The sequence below is a fragment of the Bombina bombina genome, chromosome 8 (genome assembly GCF_027579735.1).
Source record: "Bombina bombina isolate aBomBom1 chromosome 8, aBomBom1.pri, whole genome shotgun sequence".
In the NCBI taxonomy this organism is placed as follows: domain Eukaryota; kingdom Metazoa; phylum Chordata; class Amphibia; order Anura; family Bombinatoridae; genus Bombina; species Bombina bombina.
The window spans coordinates 4,896,639-4,919,137 of record NC_069506.1 but is presented as its reverse complement, the minus strand read 5'-3'; the positions used below and the strand labels follow the sequence as shown (position 1 = coordinate 4,919,137).

At 36.7% G+C, this 22,499-nt stretch overlaps 1 protein-coding gene across 1 annotated transcript in view; it reads right to left on the bottom strand.

Annotated features, from left to right (window-relative positions):
* Positions 1-22,499, bottom strand: part of LOC128638168 (uncharacterized) — a gene marked incomplete in the record, with an annotated part of 174,028 nt that overhangs the window by 134,822 nt on the left and 16,707 nt on the right. The window contains 1 exon segment of the mRNA XM_053690032.1: positions 15,188-15,424. Coding sequence (XP_053546007.1) covers positions 15,188-15,424 — 237 coding nt within the window.

The following is a 22,499-nucleotide window of genomic DNA, read 5'->3' as shown; positions in this document are numbered from 1 at the left end:
AATACATATCAGTAGTCAGTGAGTACCTATATGTGCCATATATGTCTGCACTATTAGCAGTTGTTACATTTAAGTGTAATGTGATACAGATGGTTTAGTAGGAATACAGATCAGTAGTCAGTGAGTACCTATATGTGCCCTATCTGTCTGTATTATTAGCAGTTGTTACATATAAGTGTAATGTGATACAGATGGTTTAGTAGGAATACATATCAGTAGTCAGTGAGTACCTATAAGTGCCATATCTGTCTGTACTATTAGCAGTTGTTATATATAATTGTAATGTGATACAGAGATGGTTTAGTAGGAATACAGATCAGTAGTCAGTGAGTACCTATATGTGCACTATCTGTCTGTACTATTAGCTGTTGTTACATATAGGTGTAATGTGATACAGAAATGGTTTAGTAGGAATACATATCAGTAGTCAGTGAGTACCTATATGTGCACTATCTGTCTGTACTATTAGCAGCTGTTACATATAGGTGTAATGTGATACAGATGGTTTAGTAGGAATACAGATCAGTAGTCAGTGAGTACCTATATGTGTCCTATCTGTCTGTACTATTAGCAGTTGTTACATATAGGTGTAATTGGATACAGAGCTGGTTTAGTAGGAATACATATCAGTAGTCAGTGAGTACCTATATGTGCACTATCTGTCTGTATTATTAGCAGTTGTTACATATAAGTGTAATGTGATACAGATGGTTTAGTAGGAATACAGATCAGTAGTCAGTGAGTACCTATATGTGTCCTATCTGTCTGTACTATTAGCAGTTGTTACATATAGGTGTAATTGGATACAGAGCTGGTTTAGTAGGAATACATATCAGTAGTCAGTGAGTACCTATATGTGCACTATCTGTCTGTATTATTAGCAGTTGTTACATATAAGTGTAATGTGATACAGATGGTTTCGTAGGAATACAGATCAGTAGTCAGTGAGTACCTATATGTGCCATATCTGTCTGTACTATTAGTAGTTGTTACATATAAGTGTAATATGATACAGATGGTTTAGTAGGAATACAGATCAGTAGTCAGTGAATACCTATATGTGCCCTATCTGTCTGTATTATTAGCAGTTGTTACATATAGGTGTAATGTGATACAGTTGGTTTAATAGGAATACAGATCAGTAGTTAGCGAGTACCTATATGTGCCATATCTGTCTGTACTATTAGCAGTTGTTACATATAGGTGTAATGTGATACAGATGGTTTAATAGGAATACAGATCAGTAGTCAGTGAGTACCTATATGTGCCATATCTGTCTGTACTATTAGCTGTTGTTATATATGTTTAATGTGATACAGATGGTTTAATAGGAATACAGATCAGTAGTCAGCGAGTACCTATATGTGCCATATCTGTCTGTACTATTAGCTGTTGTTATATATAAGTTTAATGTGATACAGATGGTTTAATAGGAATACAGATCAGTAGTCAGTGAGTACCTATATGTGCCATATCTGTCTGCACTATTAGTAGTTGTTACATATAGGTGTAATGTGATACAGATGGTTTAATAGGAATACAGATCAGTAGTCAGTGAGTATCTATACGTGCCATATCTGTCTGTATTATTAGTAGTTGTTACATATAGGTGTAATGTGATACAGATGGTTTAATAGGAATACAGATCAGTAGTCAGTGAGTACCTATATGTGCCATATCTGTCTGTACTATTAGCAGTTGTTACATATAGGTGTAATGTGATACAGAGATGGTTTAGTAGTAATACAGATCAGTAGTCAGTGAGTACCTATATGTCCCATATCTGTCTGTAGTATTAGCAGTTGTTACATATAGTTGTAATGTGATACAGAGATGGTTTAGTAGGAATACAGATCAGTAGTAAGTGAGTAACTATATGTGCCCTATTTGTCTGTACTAGTAGCTGTTTTATATATATATATAAGTGTAATGTGATACAGATGGTTTAATAGGAATACAGATCAGTAGTCAGTGAGTACATATATGTGCCCTATCTGTCTGTATTATTAGCAGTTGTTACATATAGGTGTAATGTGATACAGATGGTTTAGTAGGAATACAGATCAGTAGTCAGTGAGTACCTATATGTGCCATATCTGTCTGTATTATTAGCAGTTGTTACATATAGGTGTAATGTGATACAGATGGTTAATAGGAGTACTGATCAGTAGATAGTGAGTACCTACATGTGCCATATCTGTCTGTACTATAAGCAGTTGTTATATATAAGTTTAATGTGATACAGAGATGGTTTAGTAGGAATTCAGATCAGTAGTCAGTGAGTACCTATATGTGCCCTATCTATCTGTATTATTAGCAGTTGCTACAAATAGGTGTAATGTGATACAGAAATGGTTTAGTAGGAATACAGATCAGTAGTCAGTAAGTACCTATTATGTGCCCTATCTGTCTGCACTCTTAGTAGTTGTTATATATAAGTGTAATGTGATATATAGTACCTATATGTGCCATATCTGTCTTTACTATTAGCAGCTGTTACATATAGGTGTAATGTGATACAGATGGTTTAGTAGGAATACAGATCAGTAGTCAGTGAGTACCTATATGTGTCCTATCTGTCTGTACTATTAGCAGTTGTTACATATAGCTGTAATTGGATACAGAGCTGGTTTAGTAGGAATACATATCAGTAGTCAGTGAGTACCTATATGTGCCATATCTGTCTGTACTATTAGCAGTTGTTATATATAAGTGTAATGTGATACAGATGGTTTAGTAGGAATACAGATCAGTAGTCAGTGAGTACCTATATGTGCCATATCTGTCTGTACTATTAGCAGTTGTTATATATAAGTGTAATGTGATACAGAGATGGTTTAGTAGGAATACAGATCAGTAGTCAGTGAGTACCTATATGTACACTATCTGTCTGTACTATTAGCTGTTGTAACATATAGGTGTAATGTGATACAGATGTTTTTTTAGGAATACAGATCAGTAGTCAGTGAGTACCTATATATGCCCTATCTGTCTGTACTATTAGCTGTTGTTACATATAGGTGTAATGTGATACTGATGTTTTTTTAGGAATACAGATCAGTAGTCAGTGAGTACCTATATATGCCCTATCTGTCTGTACTATTAGCTGTTGTTACATATAAGTGTAATGACATACAGATGGTTTATTAGGAATACAGATCAGTAGACAGTGAGTACCAATATGTGCCATATATGTCTGTACTATTAGAAGTTGTTACATTTAAGTGTAATGTGATACATAGATGGTTTAATAGGAATACAGATCAGTAGTCAGTGAGTACCTATATGTGCCCTATCTGTCTGTATTATTAGCAGTTGTTACATATAGGTGTAATGTAATACAGATGGTTTAGTAGAAATACAGATCAGTAGTCAGCGAGTACCTATATGTGCCATATCTGTCTGTACTATTAGCTGTTGTTACATATAAGTGTAATGTGATACAGATGGTTTATTAGGAATACAGATCAGTAGACAGTGAGTACCTATATGTGCCCTATCTGTCTGTACTATTAGCTGTTGTTACATATAAGTGTAATGTGATACAGATGGTTTATTAGGAATACAGATCAGTAGACAGTGAGTACCTATATGTGCCCTATCTGTCTGTATTATTAGCAGTTGTTACATATAGGTGTAATGTGATACAGATGGTTTATTAGGAATACAGATCAGTAGTCAGCGAGTACCTATATGTGCCATATCTGTCTGTACTATTAGCTGTTGTTACATATAAGTCTAATGTGATACAGATGGTTTATTAGGAATACAGATCAGTAGACAGTGAGTACCTATATGTGCCATATATGTCTGTACTATTAGCAGTTGTTACATTTAAGTGTAATGTGATGCATAGATGGTTTAATAGGAATACAGATCAGTAGTTAGTGAGTACCTATATGTGCCCTATCTGTCTGTATTATTAGCAGTTGTTACATATAGGTGTAATGTGATACAGTTGGTTTAATAGGAATACAGATCAGTAGTTAGCGAGTACCTATATGTGCCATATCTGTCTGTACTATTAGCAGTTGTTACATATAGGTGTAATGTGATACAGATGGTTTAATAGGAAAACAGATCAGTAGTCAGTGAGTACCTATATGTGCCCTATCTGTCTGTACTATTAGCAGTTGTTACATATAAGTGTAATGTGATACAGAGATGGTTTATTAGGAATACAGATCAGTAGTCAGTGAGTACCTATATGTGCCATATCTGTCTGCACTATTAGTAGTTGTTACATATAGGTGTAATATGATACAGATGGTTTTATAGGAATACAGATCAGTAGTCAGTGAGTATCTATATGTGCCATATCTGTCTGTATTATTATTAGTTGTTACATATAGGTGTAATGTGATACAGATGGTTTTATAGGAATACAGATCAGTAGTCAGTGAGTATCTATATGTGCCATATCTGTCTGTATTATTATTAGTTGTTACATATACAGGGAGTGCAGAATTATTAGGCAAATAAGTATTTTGACCACATCATCCTCTTTATGCATGTTGTCTTACTCCAAGCTGTATAGGCTCGAAAGCCTACTACCAATTAAGCATATTAGGTGATGTGCATCTCTGTAATGAGAAGGGGTGTGGTCTAATGACATCAACACCCTATATCAGGTGTGCATAATTATTAGGCAACTTCCTTTCCTTTGGCAAAATGGGTCAAAAGAAGGACTTGACAGGCTCAGAAAAGTCAAAAATAGTGAGATATCTTGCAGAGGGATGCAGCACTCTTAAAATTGCAAAGCTTCTGAAGTGTGATCATCGAACAATCAAGCGTTTCATTCAAAATAGTCAACAGGGTCGCAAGAAGCGTGTGGAAAAACCAAGGCGCAAAATAACTGCCCATGAACTGAGAAAAGTCAAGCGTGCAGCTGCCAAGATGCCACTTGCCACCAGTTTGGCCATATTTCAGAGCTGCAACATCACTGGAGTGCCCAAAAGCACAAAGTGTGCAATACTCAGAGACATGGCCAAGGTAAGAAAGGCTGAAAGACGACCACCACAAGACACACAAGCTGAAACGTCAAGACTGGGCCAAGAAATATCTCAAGACTGATTTTTCTAAGGTTTTATGGACTGATGAAATGAGAGTGAGTCTTGATGGGCCAGATGGATGGGCCCGTGGCTGGATTGGTAAAGGGCAGAGAGCTCTAGTCCGACTCAGATGCCAGCAAGGTGGAGGTGGAGTACTGGTTTGGGCTGGTATCATCAAAGATGAGCTTGTGGGGCCTTTTCGGGTTGAGGATGGAGTCAAGCTCAACTCCCAGTCCTACTGCCAGTTTCTGGAAGACACCTTCTTCAAGCAGTGGTACAGGAGGAAGTCTGCATCCTTCAAGAAAAACATGATTTTCATGCAGGACAATGCTCCATCACACGCGTCCAAGTACTCCACAGCGTGGCTGGCAAGAAAGGGTATAAAAGAAGAAAATCTAATGACATGGCCTCCTTGTTCACCTGATCTGAACCCCATTGAGAACCCGTGGTCCATCATCAAATGTGAGATTTACAAGGAGGGAAAACAGTACACCTCTCTGAACAGTGTCTGGGAGGCTGTGGTTGCTGCTGCACGCAATGTTGATGGTGAACAGATCAAAACACTGACAGAATCCATGGATGGCAGGCTTTTGAGTGTCCTTGCAAAGAAAGGTGGCTATATTGGTCACTGATTTGTTTTTGTTTTGTTTTTGAATGTCAGAAATGTATATTTGTGAATGTTGAGATGTTATATTGGTTTCACTGGTAAAAATAAATAATTGAAATGGGTATATATTTGTTTTTTGTTAAGTTGCCTAATAATTATGCACAGTAATAGTCACCTGCACACACAGATATCCCCCTAAAATAGCTATAACTAAAAACAAACTAAAAACTACTTCCAAAACTATTCAGCTTTGATATTAATGAGTTTTTTTGGTTCATTGAGAACATGGTTGTTGTTCAATAATAAAATTAATGTGATACAGATGGTTTAATAGGAATACAGATCAGTACAAATAAATGATAATAATAGTCAGTGAGTACCTATCCGTCTGTACTATTAGCAGTTGTTACATATAGGTGTAATGTGATACAGATGGTTTAGTAGGAATACAGGTCAGTAGTCAGTGAGTACCTATATGTGCCATATCTGTCTGTACTATTAGCTGTTGTTACATATAGGTGTAATGTGATACAGAGATGGTTTATTAGGAATACAGATCAGTAGTCAGAGTACCTATATGTGCCATATCTATCTGTACTATTAGCAGTTGTTATATATAAGTTTAATGTGATACAGAGATGGTTTATTAGAAAACATAATTTATATAAGAATTTACCTGATAAATTAATTTCTTTCATATTGGCAAGAGTCCATGAGCTAGTGACGTATGGAATATACAATCCTACCAGGAGGGGCAAAGTTTCCCAAACCTTAAAATGCCTATAAATACACCCCCCACCACACCCACAATTCAGTTTAACGAATAGCCAAGAAGTGGGGTGATAAGAAAGGAGCAAAAAGCATCAACAAGGAATTGGAATAATTGTGCTTTATACAAAAAAATCATAACCACCATAAAAAGGGTGGCTCTCATGGCCAATATGAAAGAAATTAATTTATCAGGTAAATTCTTACATAAATTATGTTTTCTTTCATGTAAATGGCAAGAGTCCATGAGCTAGTGATGTATGGGATAGCAAATACCCAAGATGTGGAACTCCACGCGAGTCACTAAAGAGGGAGGGATAAAAATAAAGACAGCCAATTCCGCTGAAAAATTAATCCACAACCCAAATCAAAAGTTTTAATCTTATAATGAAAAAAAACTGAAATTATAAGCAGAAGAATCAAACTAAAACTGCTGCCTGAAGTACTTTTCTACCAAAAACTGCTTCTGAAGAAGAGAAAACATCAAAATGGCAGAATTTAGTAAAAGTATACAAAGAAGACCAAGTTGCTGCTTTGCAAATCTGATCAACAGAAGCTTCATTCTTAAAAGCCCAGGATGTAGAAACTGACCTAGTAGAATGAGCCGTAATCCTCTGAGGTGGGAATTTACCTGACTCCAAATAAGCATGAAGAATCAAAAGCTTTAACCAAGATGCCAAAGAAATAGCAGAAGCCTTCTGACCTTTCCTAGAACCAGAAAAGATAACAAATAGACTAGAAGTCTTCCTGAAATCTTTAGTAGCTTCAACATAATATTTCAAAGCTCTTACCACATCCAAAGAATGTAAGGATCTCTCCAGAGAATTCTTAGGATTAGGACACAAAGAAGGGACAACAAATTCTCTACTAATGATGTTGGAGTTCACAACTTTAGGTAAAAATTTAAACGAAGTCCGCAAAACCGCCTTATCCTGATGAAAAATCAGAAAAGGAGACTCAAGAAAGAGCAGATAAATCAGAAACTCTTCTAGCAGAAGAGATGGCCAAAAGGAACAACACTTTTCCAGAAAGTAATTTAATGTCCAGAGAATGCATAGGCTCAAACGGAGGAGCCTGTAAAGCCTTCAAAACCAAATTAAGACTCCAAGGAGGAAAAATTGATTTAATGACAGGCTTGATACGAACCAAAGCCTGCACAAAACAATGAATATCAGGAAGTTTAGCAATTTTTCTGTGGAACAGAACAGAAAGAGCTGAGATTTGTCCTTTCAAGGAACTTGCAGACAAACCCTTATCTAAACCATCTTGAAGAAGCTGTAAAATTTTAGGAATTCTAAAAGAATGCCAAAGGAATTTATGAGAAGAGCACCATGAGATGTAAGTCTTCCAAACTCGATAATAAATCTTTCTAGACACAGATTTACGAGCCTGCAACATAGTATTAATCACTGAGTCAGAGAAACCTCTATGACTAATCACTAAGCGTTCAATTTCCATACCATCAAATTTAATGATTTGAGATCCTGATGGAAAAATGAACCTTGAGATATAAGGTCTGGCCTTAATGGAAGTGGCCAAGGTTGGCAACTGGACATCCAAACAAGATCCACATACTAAAACCTGTGCGGCCATGCTGGAGCCACCAGCAACACAAATGATTGCTCCATGATGATTTTGAAAATCACTCTTGGAAGAAGAACTAGAGGCAGAAAAAAATATATAGGCAGGTTTATAACTCCAACGAAGTGTCATGCATCCACTGCTTCCGCCTGAGGATCCCTGGACCTGGATAGGTACCTGGGAAGTTTCTTATTTAGATGAGATGCCATCAGATCTATCTATTTGTGGAAGCCCCCACATCTGAACAATTTGAAAAAACACATCTGGTTGAAGAGACCACTCTCCTGGATGTAAAGCTTGACGACTGAGATAATCCGCTTCCCAATTGTCTATACCTGGGATATGGACCGCAGAAATTAGACAGGAGCTGGATTCTGCCCAAGCAAGTATCCGAGATACTTCTTTCATAGCCTGAGGACTGTGAGTCCCACCCTGATGATTGACATACGCCACAGTTGTGACATTGTCTGTCTGAAAACCAATAAACGTCTCTCTCTTCAATAGAAGACAAAACTGAAGAGCTCTTAGAATCACACAGAGTTCCAAAATATTGATTGGTAATCTCGCCTCTTGAGATTTCCAAACCCCTTGTGCTGTCAGAGATCCCCAGACAGCTTCCCAACCTAAAAGACTCACATCTGTTGTGATCACGGTCCAGGTTGGATGAACCAAAGAGACCCGTAGAACTATACGATGGTGATCTAACCACCAAGTCAGAGATAGTTGAATATTGGGATTCAAGGATATGAAATGTGATATCCTAGTATAATCCCTGCACCATTAATTCAGCATTAAAAACTGGAGAGGTCTCATATGAAAATGATCAAAAGGAATAGAGTCCGATGCTGCAGACATGAGACCTAAAACTTCCATGCATATAGCTACTGAAGGAAATAATAGAGACTGAAGGTTCCGACAAGCTGAACCCAAAATAAATTGTCTCTTGTCTGTTAGAGACAAAGACATTGACACAATCTATCTGGAAACCTAAAAAAGGTGACCCTTGTCTGAGGAATCAAGGAACTTTTTTGGTAAAATGATCCTCCAACCATGTCTTTGATGAAACAACAGAAGTGAATCGTATGAGATTCTGCAGAATGAAAAGACTGAGCAAGTACCAAGATATTGTCCAAATAAGGAAACACTGAGAACCTTTGAAAAGATTCTTAGAGCTGTCGCTAGGCCAGAAAGGAAGAGCAACAAATTGGTAATGCTTGTCTAAAAAAGAGAATCTCAGAAAATTAAAATAATCTGAATGAAACGGAATATGAAGATATGCATACTGTAAGTCTATTGTGGGCAAATAATGCCCTTGCTGAACAAAAGGCAGAATAGACCTTATAATCACCATTCTGAAAGATGGTACTCTTACATGACAATTCAAAAGATTTTCTATCTTTGGGACAATGAAAAGTTCTGAATAAAACCCCAGACCCCGTTCCTGAAACAAAACTGGTATGAATACCCCAGATAACTCCAGGTCTGAAACACACTTCAGGAAAGTCTGAGCCTTTACTGGAATAGCTAGAATATGTGAGAGAGAAAAAGACTTCTCACAGGTGGTCTTACTCTGAAACCTATTCTGTACCCCAATCTAAGGAGTTTGGAACGAATTGAACCAAACAACTTTAGAAAAATCTTAACCTGCCCCCTACCAGCTAAGCTGGAATAAGGGCCGCACCTTCATGGAAATTTGGGGGCTGGCTTTGTTCTCTTAAATGGCTTGAATTCATTCCATTATGAAGAAAGCTTCCAATTAGAAACATATTACTTGGGGAAGAATTAGGTTTCTGTTCCTTATTAAGAACAAAAACGGTTATAAGCTTAAGATTTACCCTTAGAACTTAATCTTGAGGCAAAAAAACTATCTTCCCCACAGTAACAGTTGAAAGTATTGAATCCAACTGTGAACCAAATAAATTATTACCTTGGAAGGAAAGAAAATAGAAATCTGAATTTAGAAATTAAATCAGCATTCCAAGATTTAAGCCACAAAGTTCTTCTAGCTAAAATAGCTAAAGACAGATTTAACCTCAATTTTGATAATATAAAAAAATGGCATCACAAATGAAATTATTAGAATATTGAATCAAGTTAACAATGCTAAACAAATCATAATTCGATACTTGTTGCGCTAAAGTTTCCAACCAAAAAAGATAAAACAGCTGTAACATCAGCCAAATAAATTGCAGGCCTAAGAAAAGGACCTGAAAATAAATGAATTTTCCTTAGATAAGATACAAGTTTCCCATCTGAAGGATCTTTAAAATAAATACTATTTTCCATAGGAATAGTAGTACGTTTAGTAAGAGTAGAGATAGCCCCATTAACTTTGGGGATCTTTTCCCAAAACTCCAAACTAACTGCTGGCAAAGGATACAATTTTAAAAACCTTAAAGAAGGAATAAAAGAAATGCCAGGCCTATTCCATTCCCTAGTATCAGGAACTGGAAAAAAACCCTCTGAAGTAACCACAGGAGGTTAATAAACAGAATTTAAATATTAGCTAGTCTTAAAATCAAGAGGACTAGTCCCCTCAATATCCAATATAATCAACACTTTTTCGACAAAGAACAAATGTACTCCATTTAAAAATAAAAAAGTAGATTTGTTAGTGTCAATATCTGATGAAGGATATTCTGAATCAGATAAAACCTCATAAGAGAAGGATAATTCAGTATGTTGTCTGTCATTTGAAAATTCATCAACTAGATGAGAAGTTTAAAAAAGACCTTTACATTTTATTAGAAGGCAGGATGGCAGACAAAGCCTTCTGAATAGAATCAGAAAAATATTCTTATAGATCCCCAGGTATATCTTGTACATCAGATGTTAAAAGAATAGCAATAGACAATGCATTAATACTGATGGACATTTTCTCTGCATGTAAAAGTTTATCATGATAACTTATTACAAACCATAGCTAAAGATAAAAATTCTTAACATAAAAATAAATGAACTTAGCTTTGGTAGGACTGATATCAGTCAGCAGGAATCAACACTGTTTTCTGATACAGGACCAGTTTTGAGATATCTTGCAAATGTAAGAGAAAAAACAACATATAAAGCAAAATATCAATTTCCTTATATGACAGTTTCAGGAATGGGAAAGAAATGCAAAACAAAATAAGCCTCTGGAAACCAGAAGCAAAAAGAAATGAAGTCTTAAATAATGCCAAAAGTTTGGCGCCAAGTATGACGCCCACAATTGACAAAATATTTTTTGGCGCCAAAAACGTCTGCAACAAACACGAGCGTCATAGATGACGCAACTAAGTGAAAAAACTCGGCGCCAACTAAGACGCCGGAAATGACGAAATTACGTCAACAAACGTAATTCTTGCACCAAAAAAGTCTTGCGCCAAGAATGACGCAATAAATTATAGCATTTTGCGCTCCCGCAAGCCTAACAGCCCGCAATTTAGAAAAGAGAGTCAATTTAAAAACTTCAGGTAAAATTTTTTTATTTTTTTTTATTTGCATTTCCCAAATATGAAACTGACAGTCTGCAAAAAGGAAATATACTGATAAACCTGAATCATGGCAAATATAAGTACAAAACATTTATTTAGAACTTTAAATATAAAGTGCCAAACCATAGCTGAGAGTGTCTTAAATCAAGGAAACATACTTACCAAAAGACACTCATCTACATAAAGTAGATAGCCAAACCAGTACTGAAACGAGAATCAGCAGAGGTAATGGTATATAAGAGTATATCGTCTATCTGAAAAGGGAGGTAGGAGATGAATCTCTATGACCGATAACAGCGAACCTATTTAATAGATCCCCGTTAGGATGACCATTGTATTCAATAGGTAATACTCCCTTCACATCCCTCTGTCATTCACTGCACTCTGAGAGGAACCGGGCTTCAAAAAAGCTGAGAAGCGCATATCAACGTAGAAATCTAGCACAAACTTAATTCACCACCTCCATAGGAGGCAAAGTTTGTAAAACTGAATTGTGGGTGTGGTGGGGGGGTGTATTTATAGTCATTTTGATGTTTGGGAAACTTTGCCCCTCCTGGTATGATTGTATATCCCATACGTCACTAGCTCATGGACTCTTGCGAATTACATGAAAGAAATACAGATCAGTAGTCAGTGAGTACCTATATGTGCCATATCTGTCTGTACTATTAGTAGTTGTTACATATAGGTGTAATGTGATATAGATGGTTTAGTAGGAATACAGATCAGTAGTCAGTGAGTACCTATATCTGCCATATCTGTCTGTACTATTAGCTGTTGTTACATAGAGGTGTAATGTGATACAGTGATGGTTTAGTAGGAATACAGAAAAGTAGTCAGTGAGTACCTATATGTGCCATATATGTCTGTATTATTAGCAGTTGTTACATATAGGTGTAATGTGATACAGATGGTTTAGTAGGAATACAGATCAGTAGTCAGTGAGTACCTATATGTGCCATATCTGTCTGTACTATTAGCAGTTGTTACATATAGGTGTAATGTGATACAGATGGTTTAGTAGGAATACAGATCAGTAGTCAGTGGGTACCTATATGTGCCATATCTGTCTGTACTATTAGCTGACTTAACCATTGATCAGCCCCCCCCCCTTGACATGTGCAATTTTTGATCAAGTGACTAAAACATATATGCAGTTTATTCTTAAGTGTCTATTTAAACTTGGAAATGTTGTAAAGGTAGTAACATACACACACACAGACACACTCATACACTGAAACACACACTCACACATAAGGATTCACATATAGACACTCTAGAAGACACGCAAAGAAACACACTCAGACACAGACACCCAAACAGACACTCAGCAATTGTTTACATTGACCTGACAAGTAATGAGGTAAACAAAAATAATTCTGTGAATTCAAAATTGTACATTAATGATCTGGGTAGATGGCTAGATAAAGAAAAGTACTTTTAAAAGGTTGACATATGTTTGTTTTTCCCCCAACCAAGAGCACCACTTCAAATATAGTGTACAAATGTTCCCATCTGTCAGCTGTACTTATAGATTTTTAAAATGCTGTACTCTATATGGTCTTGGTGGAACCATAAGCTGTGGTACTCATACCATTAGATCTGGTTAAATGCAGGATTTAGGCTTGTTGGTATGTATTTCAAAATTAAGTCAGCTGTAGTGTAAACTGAACAGTTTTAAGTTAACCTGTCTCATTTCAAACACTGAGCAATCTTAGTCTGAGAGTATATTTTATGCAGATGTAAGAATCTTATATAAAATGCCTCCTTGCATCTGGAAAGTCCTTGCATAAAGGGGCAGTAAACTGGAATGTAATATAAAAATGCATATCTGCCAAAAGGGCACCTACCATTTGTGTATTGAGGAGGAAACATTTCTGCATGGTTTTTAATATAGAATTTCTACAGCATTGTCAAATAATCATAAATACACTGCTGCTAAAAAAATGTGTTTTTATGGACCCCTGGCCCCACCATACAACTACAACCACACTGAAGTTACAATCCGAAATTGCACAAAGAAATAAAAAACATTTGCTAAGTAAGTCCTATCTCCTCTGCAAATGAAAGTGATCAGCCGTCTGACTCAGGCACACACTCTACAAACAAAGTGCCAAGTCTTTCTCACACTGCGCATAGTGGTTTAGTGCACACTCAGAAATCCTCTCAAATGCTAATACTTTACTTCTTGTAACAACATTTCCCATGCTCAATTAGCACTCTGCTGTAGTACCCACTGGTGGCTGCCCTGTCACCACCTGATGGCGGCCCTGACTATTAGCAGTTGTTACATATAGGTGTAATGTGATACAGATGATTTAGTAGGAATACAGATCAGTAGTCAGTGAATACCTATATGTGCCATATCTGTCTGTACTATTAGCAGTTGTTACATATATGTGTAATGTGATACAGATGGTTTAGTAGGAATACAGATCAGTAGTCAGTGAGTACCTATATGTGCCATATCTGTCTGTACTATTAGCTGTTGTTACATATAGGTGTAATGTGATACAGAGATGGTTTAGTAGGAATACATATCAGTAGTCAGTGAGTACCTATATGTGCACTATCTGTCTGTATTATTAGCAGTTGTTACATATAGGTGTAATGTGATACAGATGGTTTAGTAGGAATACAGATCAGTAGTCAGTAAGTACCTATTATGTGCCCTATCTGTCTGTACTATTAGCAGTTGTTACATATATGTGTAATGTGATACAGATGGTTTAGTAGGAATACAGATCAGTAGTCAGTGAGTACCTATATGTGCCATATCTGTCTGTACTATTAGCAGTTGTTACATATATGTGTAATGTGATACAGATGGTTTAGTAGGAATACAGATGAGTAGTCAGTGAGTACCTATATGTGCCATATCTGTCTGTACTATTAGTAGTTGCTACATATAGGTGTAATGTGATACAGAGATGGTTTAGTAGGAATACATATCAGTAGTCAGTGAGTACCTATATGTGCACTATCTGTCTGTATTATTAGCAGTTGTTACATATAGGTGTAATGTAATACAGAGATGGTTTATTAGGAATACAGATCAGTAGTCAGTGAGTACCTATATGTGCACTATCTGTCTGTGTTATTAGCAGTTGTTACATATAGGTGTAATGTGATACAGATGGTTTAGTAGGAATACAGATCAGTAGTCAGTGAGTACCTATATGTGCCATATCTGTCTGTACTATTAGCAGTTGTTACATATATGTGTAATGTGATACAGATGGTTTAGTAGGAATACAGATCAGTAGTCAGTGAATACCTATATGTGCCATATCTGTCTGTACTATTAGCTGTTGTTACATATAGGTGTAATGTGATACAGAGATGGTTTAGTAGGAATACATATCAGTAGTCAGTGAGTACCTATATGTGCACTATCTGTCTGTATTATTAGCAGTTGTTACATATAGGTGTAATGTAATACAGAGATGGTTTATTAGGAATACAGATCAGTAGTCAGTGAGTACCTATATGTGCACTATCTGTCTGTGTTATTAGCAGTTGTTACATATAGGTGTAATGTGATACAGATGGTTTAGTAGGAATACAGATCAGTAGTCAGTTAGTACCTATATGTGCCCTATTTGTCTGTACTATTAGCAGTTGTTACATATAAGTGTAATGTGATACAGATGATTTAGTAGGAATACAGGTCAGTAGTATATAGTGCATTGCTGTTTACTTACTACCTGTGCGTCACACACATAGACTGTTTGCATATCTCGTGCAAGCTGTACAATGGCGCCTTCAGTATCTCTGTACAAATAATTCCCAGGGATCACTGCACCAGCATCCAGACACAGAGTTTTAACCTCTTCTTGATGTTTCTGTTGCAGAGTCTGATGGGCAGTGTTGTGCATAATCACCAAATCCTCTTGAAGTTTTGCCCACTCCCAGCACATGTCGTTCTGCCCACTGCAAAGCTTCTTCACATAAAGATAAGTAAAACAGCGAAAATACTGGTTGTTTATCACATGCTATTGCTGCACTAGATAAAGATAGACACGTACACAGCATGCTTGTGTGTGACATATAAGTACTTCACATATGACTTGTGTTGTGTCACTAGATAAAGATACACACGTACACAGCATGCTTGTGTGTGACATATTAGTACTTCACATATGACTTGTGTTGTGTCACTAGATAAAGATACACACGTACACAGCATGCTTGTGTGTGACATATTAGTACTTCACATATGACTTGTGTTGTGTCACTAGATAAAGATACACACGTACACAGCATGCTTGTGTGTGACATATTAGTACTTCACATATGACTTGTGTTGTGTCACTAGATAAAGATACACACGTACACAGCATGCTTGTGTGTGACATATTAGTACTTCACATATGACTTGTGTTGTGTCACTAGATAAAGATACACACGTACACAGCATGCTTGTGTGTGACATATTAGTACTTCACATATGACTTGTGTTGTGCCACTAGATAAAGATACACACACGTACACAGCATGCTTGTGTGTGACATATAAGTACTTCACATATGACTTGTGTTGTGTCACTAGATAAAGATACACACACGTACACAGCATGCTTGTGTGTGACATATAAGTACTTCACATATGACTTGTGTTGTGTCACTAGATAGAGATACACTCACGTACACAGCATGCTTGTGTGTGACATATTAGTACTTCACATATGACTTGTGTTGTGTCACTAGATAAAGATACACACACGTACACAGCATGCTTGTGTGTGACATATAAGTACTTCACATATGACTTGTGTTGTGTCACTAGATAAAGATACACACACGTACACAGCATGCTTGTGTGTGACATATAAGTACTTCACATATGACTTGTGTTGTGTCACTAGATAAAGATACACACACGTACACAGCATGCTTGTGTGTGACATATAAGTACGTCACATATGACTTGTGTTGTGTCACTAGATAAAGATACACACACGTACACAGCATGATTGTGTGTGACATATTAGTACTTCACATATGACTTGTGTTGTGTCACTAGATAAAGATACACACGTACACAGCATGCTTGTGTGTGACATATAAGTACTTCACATATGACTTGTGTTGTGTCACTAGATAAAGATACACACACGTACACAGCATGCTTGTGTGTGACATATTAGTACTTCACATATGACTTGTGTTGTATCACTAGATAAAGATACACACGTACACAGCATGCTTGTGTGTGACATATAAGTACTTCACATATGACTTGTGTTGTGTCACTAGATAAAGATACAAACACGTACACAGCACGCTTGTGTGTGACATATAAGTACTGCACATATGACTTGTGTTGTGTCACTAGATAAAGATACACACACGTACACCGCATTCTTGTGTGTGACATATTAGTACTTCACATATGACTTGTGTTGTGCCACTAGATAAAGATACACACACGTACACAGCATGCTTGTGTGTGACATATTAGTACTTCACATATGACTTGTGTTGTGCCACTAGATAAAGATACACACACGTACACAGCATGCTTGTGTTTGACATAAGTACTTCACATATGACTTGTGTTGTGTCATTAGATAAAGATACACACAGGTACACAGCATGCTTGTGTGTGACATATTAGTACTTCACATATGACTTGTGTTGTGTCACTAGATAAAGATACACACACGTACACAGCATGCTTGTGTTTGACATAAGTACTTCACATATGACTTGTGTTGTGTCACTAGATAAAGATACACACACGTACACAGCATGCTTGTGTTTGACATAAGTACTTCACATATGACTTGTGTTGTGTCACTAGATAAAGATACAAACACGTACACAGCATGCTTGTGTGTGACATATAAGTACTTCACATATGACTTGTGTTGTGTCACTAGATAAAGATACAAACACGTACACAGCATGCTTGTGTGTGACATATAAGTACTTCACATATGACTTGTGTTGTGTCACTAGATAAAGATACACACACGTACACAGCATGCTTGTGTGTGACATATTAGTACTTCACATATGACTTGTGTTGTGCCACTAGATAAAGATACACACACGTACACAGCATGCTTGTGTGTGACATATTAGTACTTCACATATGACTTGTGTTGTGCCACTAGATAAAGATACACACATACACAGCATGCTTGTGTTTGACATAAGTACTTCACATATGACTTGTGTTGTGCCACTAGATAAAGATACACACACGTACACAGCATGCTTGTGTGTGACATATAAGTACTTCACATATGACTTGTGTTGTGTCACTAGATAAAGATACACACACGTACACAGCATGCTTGTGTTTGACATAAGTACTTCACATATGACTTGTGTTGTGTCACTAGATAAAGATACACACACGTACACAGCATGCTTGTGTTTGACATAAGTACTTCACATATGACTTGTGTTGTGTCACTAGATAAAGATACAAACACGTACACAGCATGCTTGTGTTTGACATAAGTACTTCACATATGACTTGTGTTGTGTCATTAGATAAAGATACACACAGGTACACAGCATGCTTGTGTGTGACATATTAGTACTTCACATATGACTTGTGTTGTGTCACTAGATAAAGATACACACACGTACACAGCATGCTTGTGTTTGACATAAGTACTTCACATATGACTTGTGTTGTGTCACTAGATAAAGATACACACACGTACACAGCATGCTTGTGTTTGACATAAGTACTTCACATATGACTTGTGTTGTGTCACTAGATAAAGATACAAACACGTACACAGCATGCTTGTGTGTGACATATAAGTACTTCACATATGACTTGTGTTGTGTCACTAGATAAAGATACAAACACGTACACAGCATGCTTGTGTGTGACATATAAGTACTTCACATATGACTTGTGTTGTGTCACTAGATAAAGATACACACACGTACACAGCATGCTTGTGTGTGACATATTAGTACTTCACATATGACTTGTGTTGTGCCACTAGATAAAGATACACACACGTACACAGCATGCTTGCGTGTGACATATTAGTACTTCACATATGACTTGTGTTGTGCCACTAGATAAAGATACACACACGTACACAGCATGCTTGTGTTTGACATAAGTACTTCACATATGACTTGTGTTGTGCCACTAGATAAAGATACACACACGTACACAGCATGCTTGTGTGTGACATATAAGTACTTCACATATGACTTGTGTTGTGTCACTAGATATATATATACACGTACACAGCATGCTTGTGTTTGACATAAGTACTTCACATATGACTTGTGTTGTGTCACTAGATAAAGATACACACATGTACACAGCATGCTTGTGTGTGACATATAAGTACTTCACATATGACTTGTGTTGTGTCACTAGATAAAGATACACACGTACACAGCATGCTTGTGTGTGACATATAAGTACTTCACAGTGAAAAAGGGTGTGTGTACAAGCGCTAAGGTAATCCCCAAGCTGTATCCAAACAGAGATCCTAACCAACCTCCAAAAAATATGCACAAGTAGTAAGAAGTGAATACAGCGCCAACAAGAGGCCAAGGGATAAATATACTCACAGAGAGATAAAAGAAGATTATTTAATGAACCATGTTAAAAAGCATCAGTAATAAAAGACTATATATAAAAAATGTAAAAAGCACATATAAATAAAATTACAAATACAGGAATATCTTACAGAAGCGGCTCAAAGGGCCAAAGCTGATAATTACAATAAAAACAAAGGTAATAACAGGTGATCAGTGTGAGTGGTACACCAGAATAAGAGTGTATACTGATAAAACAGAATTAGCCTAAGTACAACTGTAGCAAGTGCATCAAACAAAAAACTAATAAACAATAATACAAACAATAGTGTTCAAAATTAGTGTTTCAAAAATAGTGTTCCAAAAAATAGAAAAATGCACTGCAGTGCAAAAAAAGGGGGTAGCAAAATAATTGTATAGATACAATCAAGTAGTGAGTGAGTGCAAATGGATATAAAAATGCTAGCTACTTAATCCAGTGAGGTTAAGATATAATTAAATAAAATACACAATATGCAATAACATAAAAAATATAATACACAATATGCAATAACATAAAAAATAAAAAATAAAATATAAAATATAATCCAAAAAAGTGTTCAAAAAGTTGATCAACAAATGTTAGTGAAGAACAAAAATAAGTCAATCAAAACTAAAAAATGGAAAAAAAGGGTGATGAAAAGCAAGGTGAAAGTGAGGAAATTGATTCCTTCCAATGTTAGTTACTTTAACAGATCCAAATTCCTGAGTGTGGTTGCTGAAGTAGCTGATTGGATCCTAGCACCTGTCAGCTGCTCCTATGGTATCCTAAAAAGTGTCCCTGTAAAAAAAGAAATTCACAACATAGTGTATCCAATATGAGAATGAAGTAAAGATTAAAGTAATGCTTACCAATATGTCAACGCGTTTCTGCTCTCAAAAAAGGGCCTTTCTCAAGACTTCTCTCAGTCTTGAGAAAGGCCCTTTTTTGAGGGCAGAAACGCGTTGACATATTGGTAAGCATTACTTTAATCTTTACTTCATTCTCATATTGGATACACTATGTTGTGAATTTCTTTTTTTACAGGGACACTTTTTAGGATACCATAGGAGCAGCTGACAGGTGCTAGGATCCAATCAGCTACTTCAGCAACCACACTCAGGAATTTGGATCTGTTAAAGTAACTAACATTGGAAGGAATCAATTTCCTCACTTTCACCTTGCTTTTCATCACCCTTTTTTTCCATTTTTTAGTTTTGATTGACTTATTTTTGTTCTTCACTAACATTTGTTGATCAACTTTTTGAACACTTTTTTGGATTATATTTTATATTTTATTTTTTATTTTTTATGTTATTGCATATTGTGTATTATATTTTTTATGTTATTGCATATTGTGTATTTTATTTAATTATATCTTAACCTCACTGGATTAAGTAGCTAGCATTTTTATATCCATTTGCACTCACTCACTACTTGATTGTATCTATACAATTATTTTGCTACCCCCCTTTTTTTGCACTGCAGTGCATTTTTCTATTTTTTGGAACACTATGGCCTAGATTTGGAGTTCGGCGGTAAAAGGGCTGTTAACGCTCCGCGGGCTTTTTTCTGGCCGCACCATAAATTTAACTCTGGTATCGAGAGTTTAATCAAATGCTGCGTTAGGCTCCAAAAAAGGAGCGTAGAGCATTTTTACCGCAAATGCAACTCTCGATACCAGAGTTGCTTATGGACGCGGCCGGCCTCAAAAACGTGCTCGTGCACGATTCTCCCATAGGAAACAATGGGGCTGTTTGAGCTGAAAAAAAACCTAACACCTGCAAAAAAGCAGCGTTCAGCTCCTAACGCAGCCCCATTGTTTCCTATGGGGAAACACTTCCTACGTCTGCACCTAACACCCTAACATGTACCCCGAGTCTAAACACCCCTAACCTTACACTTATTAACCCCTAATCTGCCGCTCCCGCTATCGCTGACCCCTGCATATTTTTTTTAACCCCTAATCTGCCGCTCCGTAAACCGCCGCAACCTACGTTATCCCTATGTACCCCTAATCTACTGCCCTAACATCGCCGACCCCTATATTATATTTATTAACCCCTAATCTGCCCCCCTCAACGTCGCCGACACCTGCCTACACTTATAAACCCCTAATCTGCCGAGCGGACCTGAGCGCTACTATAATAAAGTTATTAACCCCTAATCCGCCTCACTAACCCTATCATAAATAGTATTAACCCCTAATCTGCCCTCCCTAACATCGCCGACACCTACCTTCAATTATTAACCCCTAATCTGCCGAGCGGACCTCACCGCTACTATAATAAATGTATTAACCCCTAAAGCTAAGTCTAACCCTAATACTAACACCCCCCTAATTTAAATATAATTTACATCTAACGAAATAAATTAACTCTTATTAAATAACTTATTCCTATTTAAAGCTAAATACTTACCTGTAAAATAAATCCTAATATAGCTACAATATAAATTATAATTATATTATAGCTATTTTAGGATTAATATTTATTTTACAGGCAACTTTGTAATTATTTTAACCAGGTACAATAGCTATTAAATAGTTAAGAACTATTTAATAGTTACCTAGTTAAAATAATAACAAATGTACCTGTAAAATAAATCCTAACCTAAGATATAATTAAACCTAACACTACCCTATCAATAAAATAATTAAATAAACTACCTACAATTACCTACAATTAACCTAACACTACACTATCAATAAATTAATTAAACACAATTGCTACAAATAAATACAATTAAATAAACTAGCTAAAGTACAAAAAATAAAAAAGAACTAAGTTACAAAAAATAATAAAATATTTACAAACATAAGAAAAATCTTACAACAATTTTAAACTAATTACACCTACTCTAAGCCCCCTAATAAAATAACAAAGCCCCCCAAAATAAAAAATGCCCTACCCTATTCTAAATTAAAAAAGTTACAAGCTCTTTTACCTTACCAACCCTGACCAGGGCCCTTTGCGGGGCATGCCCCAAGGATTTCAGCTCTTTTGCCTGTAAAAAAAAACATACCATACCCCCCCCCAACATTACAACCCACCACCCACATACCCCTAATCTAACCCAAACCCCCCTTAAATAAACCTAACACTAAGCCCCTGAAGATCTTCCTACCTTGTCTTCACCATACCAGGTTCACCGATCCGTCCTGGCTCCAACATCTTCATCCAACCCAAGCGGGGGTTGGCGATCCATCATCCGGTGCTGAAGAGGTCCAGAAGAGGCTCCAAAGTCTTCCTCCTATCCGGCAAGAAGAGGACATCCGGACCGGCAAACATCTTCTCCAAGCGGCATCTTCAATCTTCTTCCATCCGGTGCGGAGCGGGTCCATCTTGAAGTAGGCGACGCGGATCCATCCTCTTCTTCCGTTGTCTCCCGACGAATGACGGTTCCTTTAAGGGACGTCATCCAAGATGGCGTCCCTCGAATTCCGATTGGCTGATAGGATTCTATCAGCCA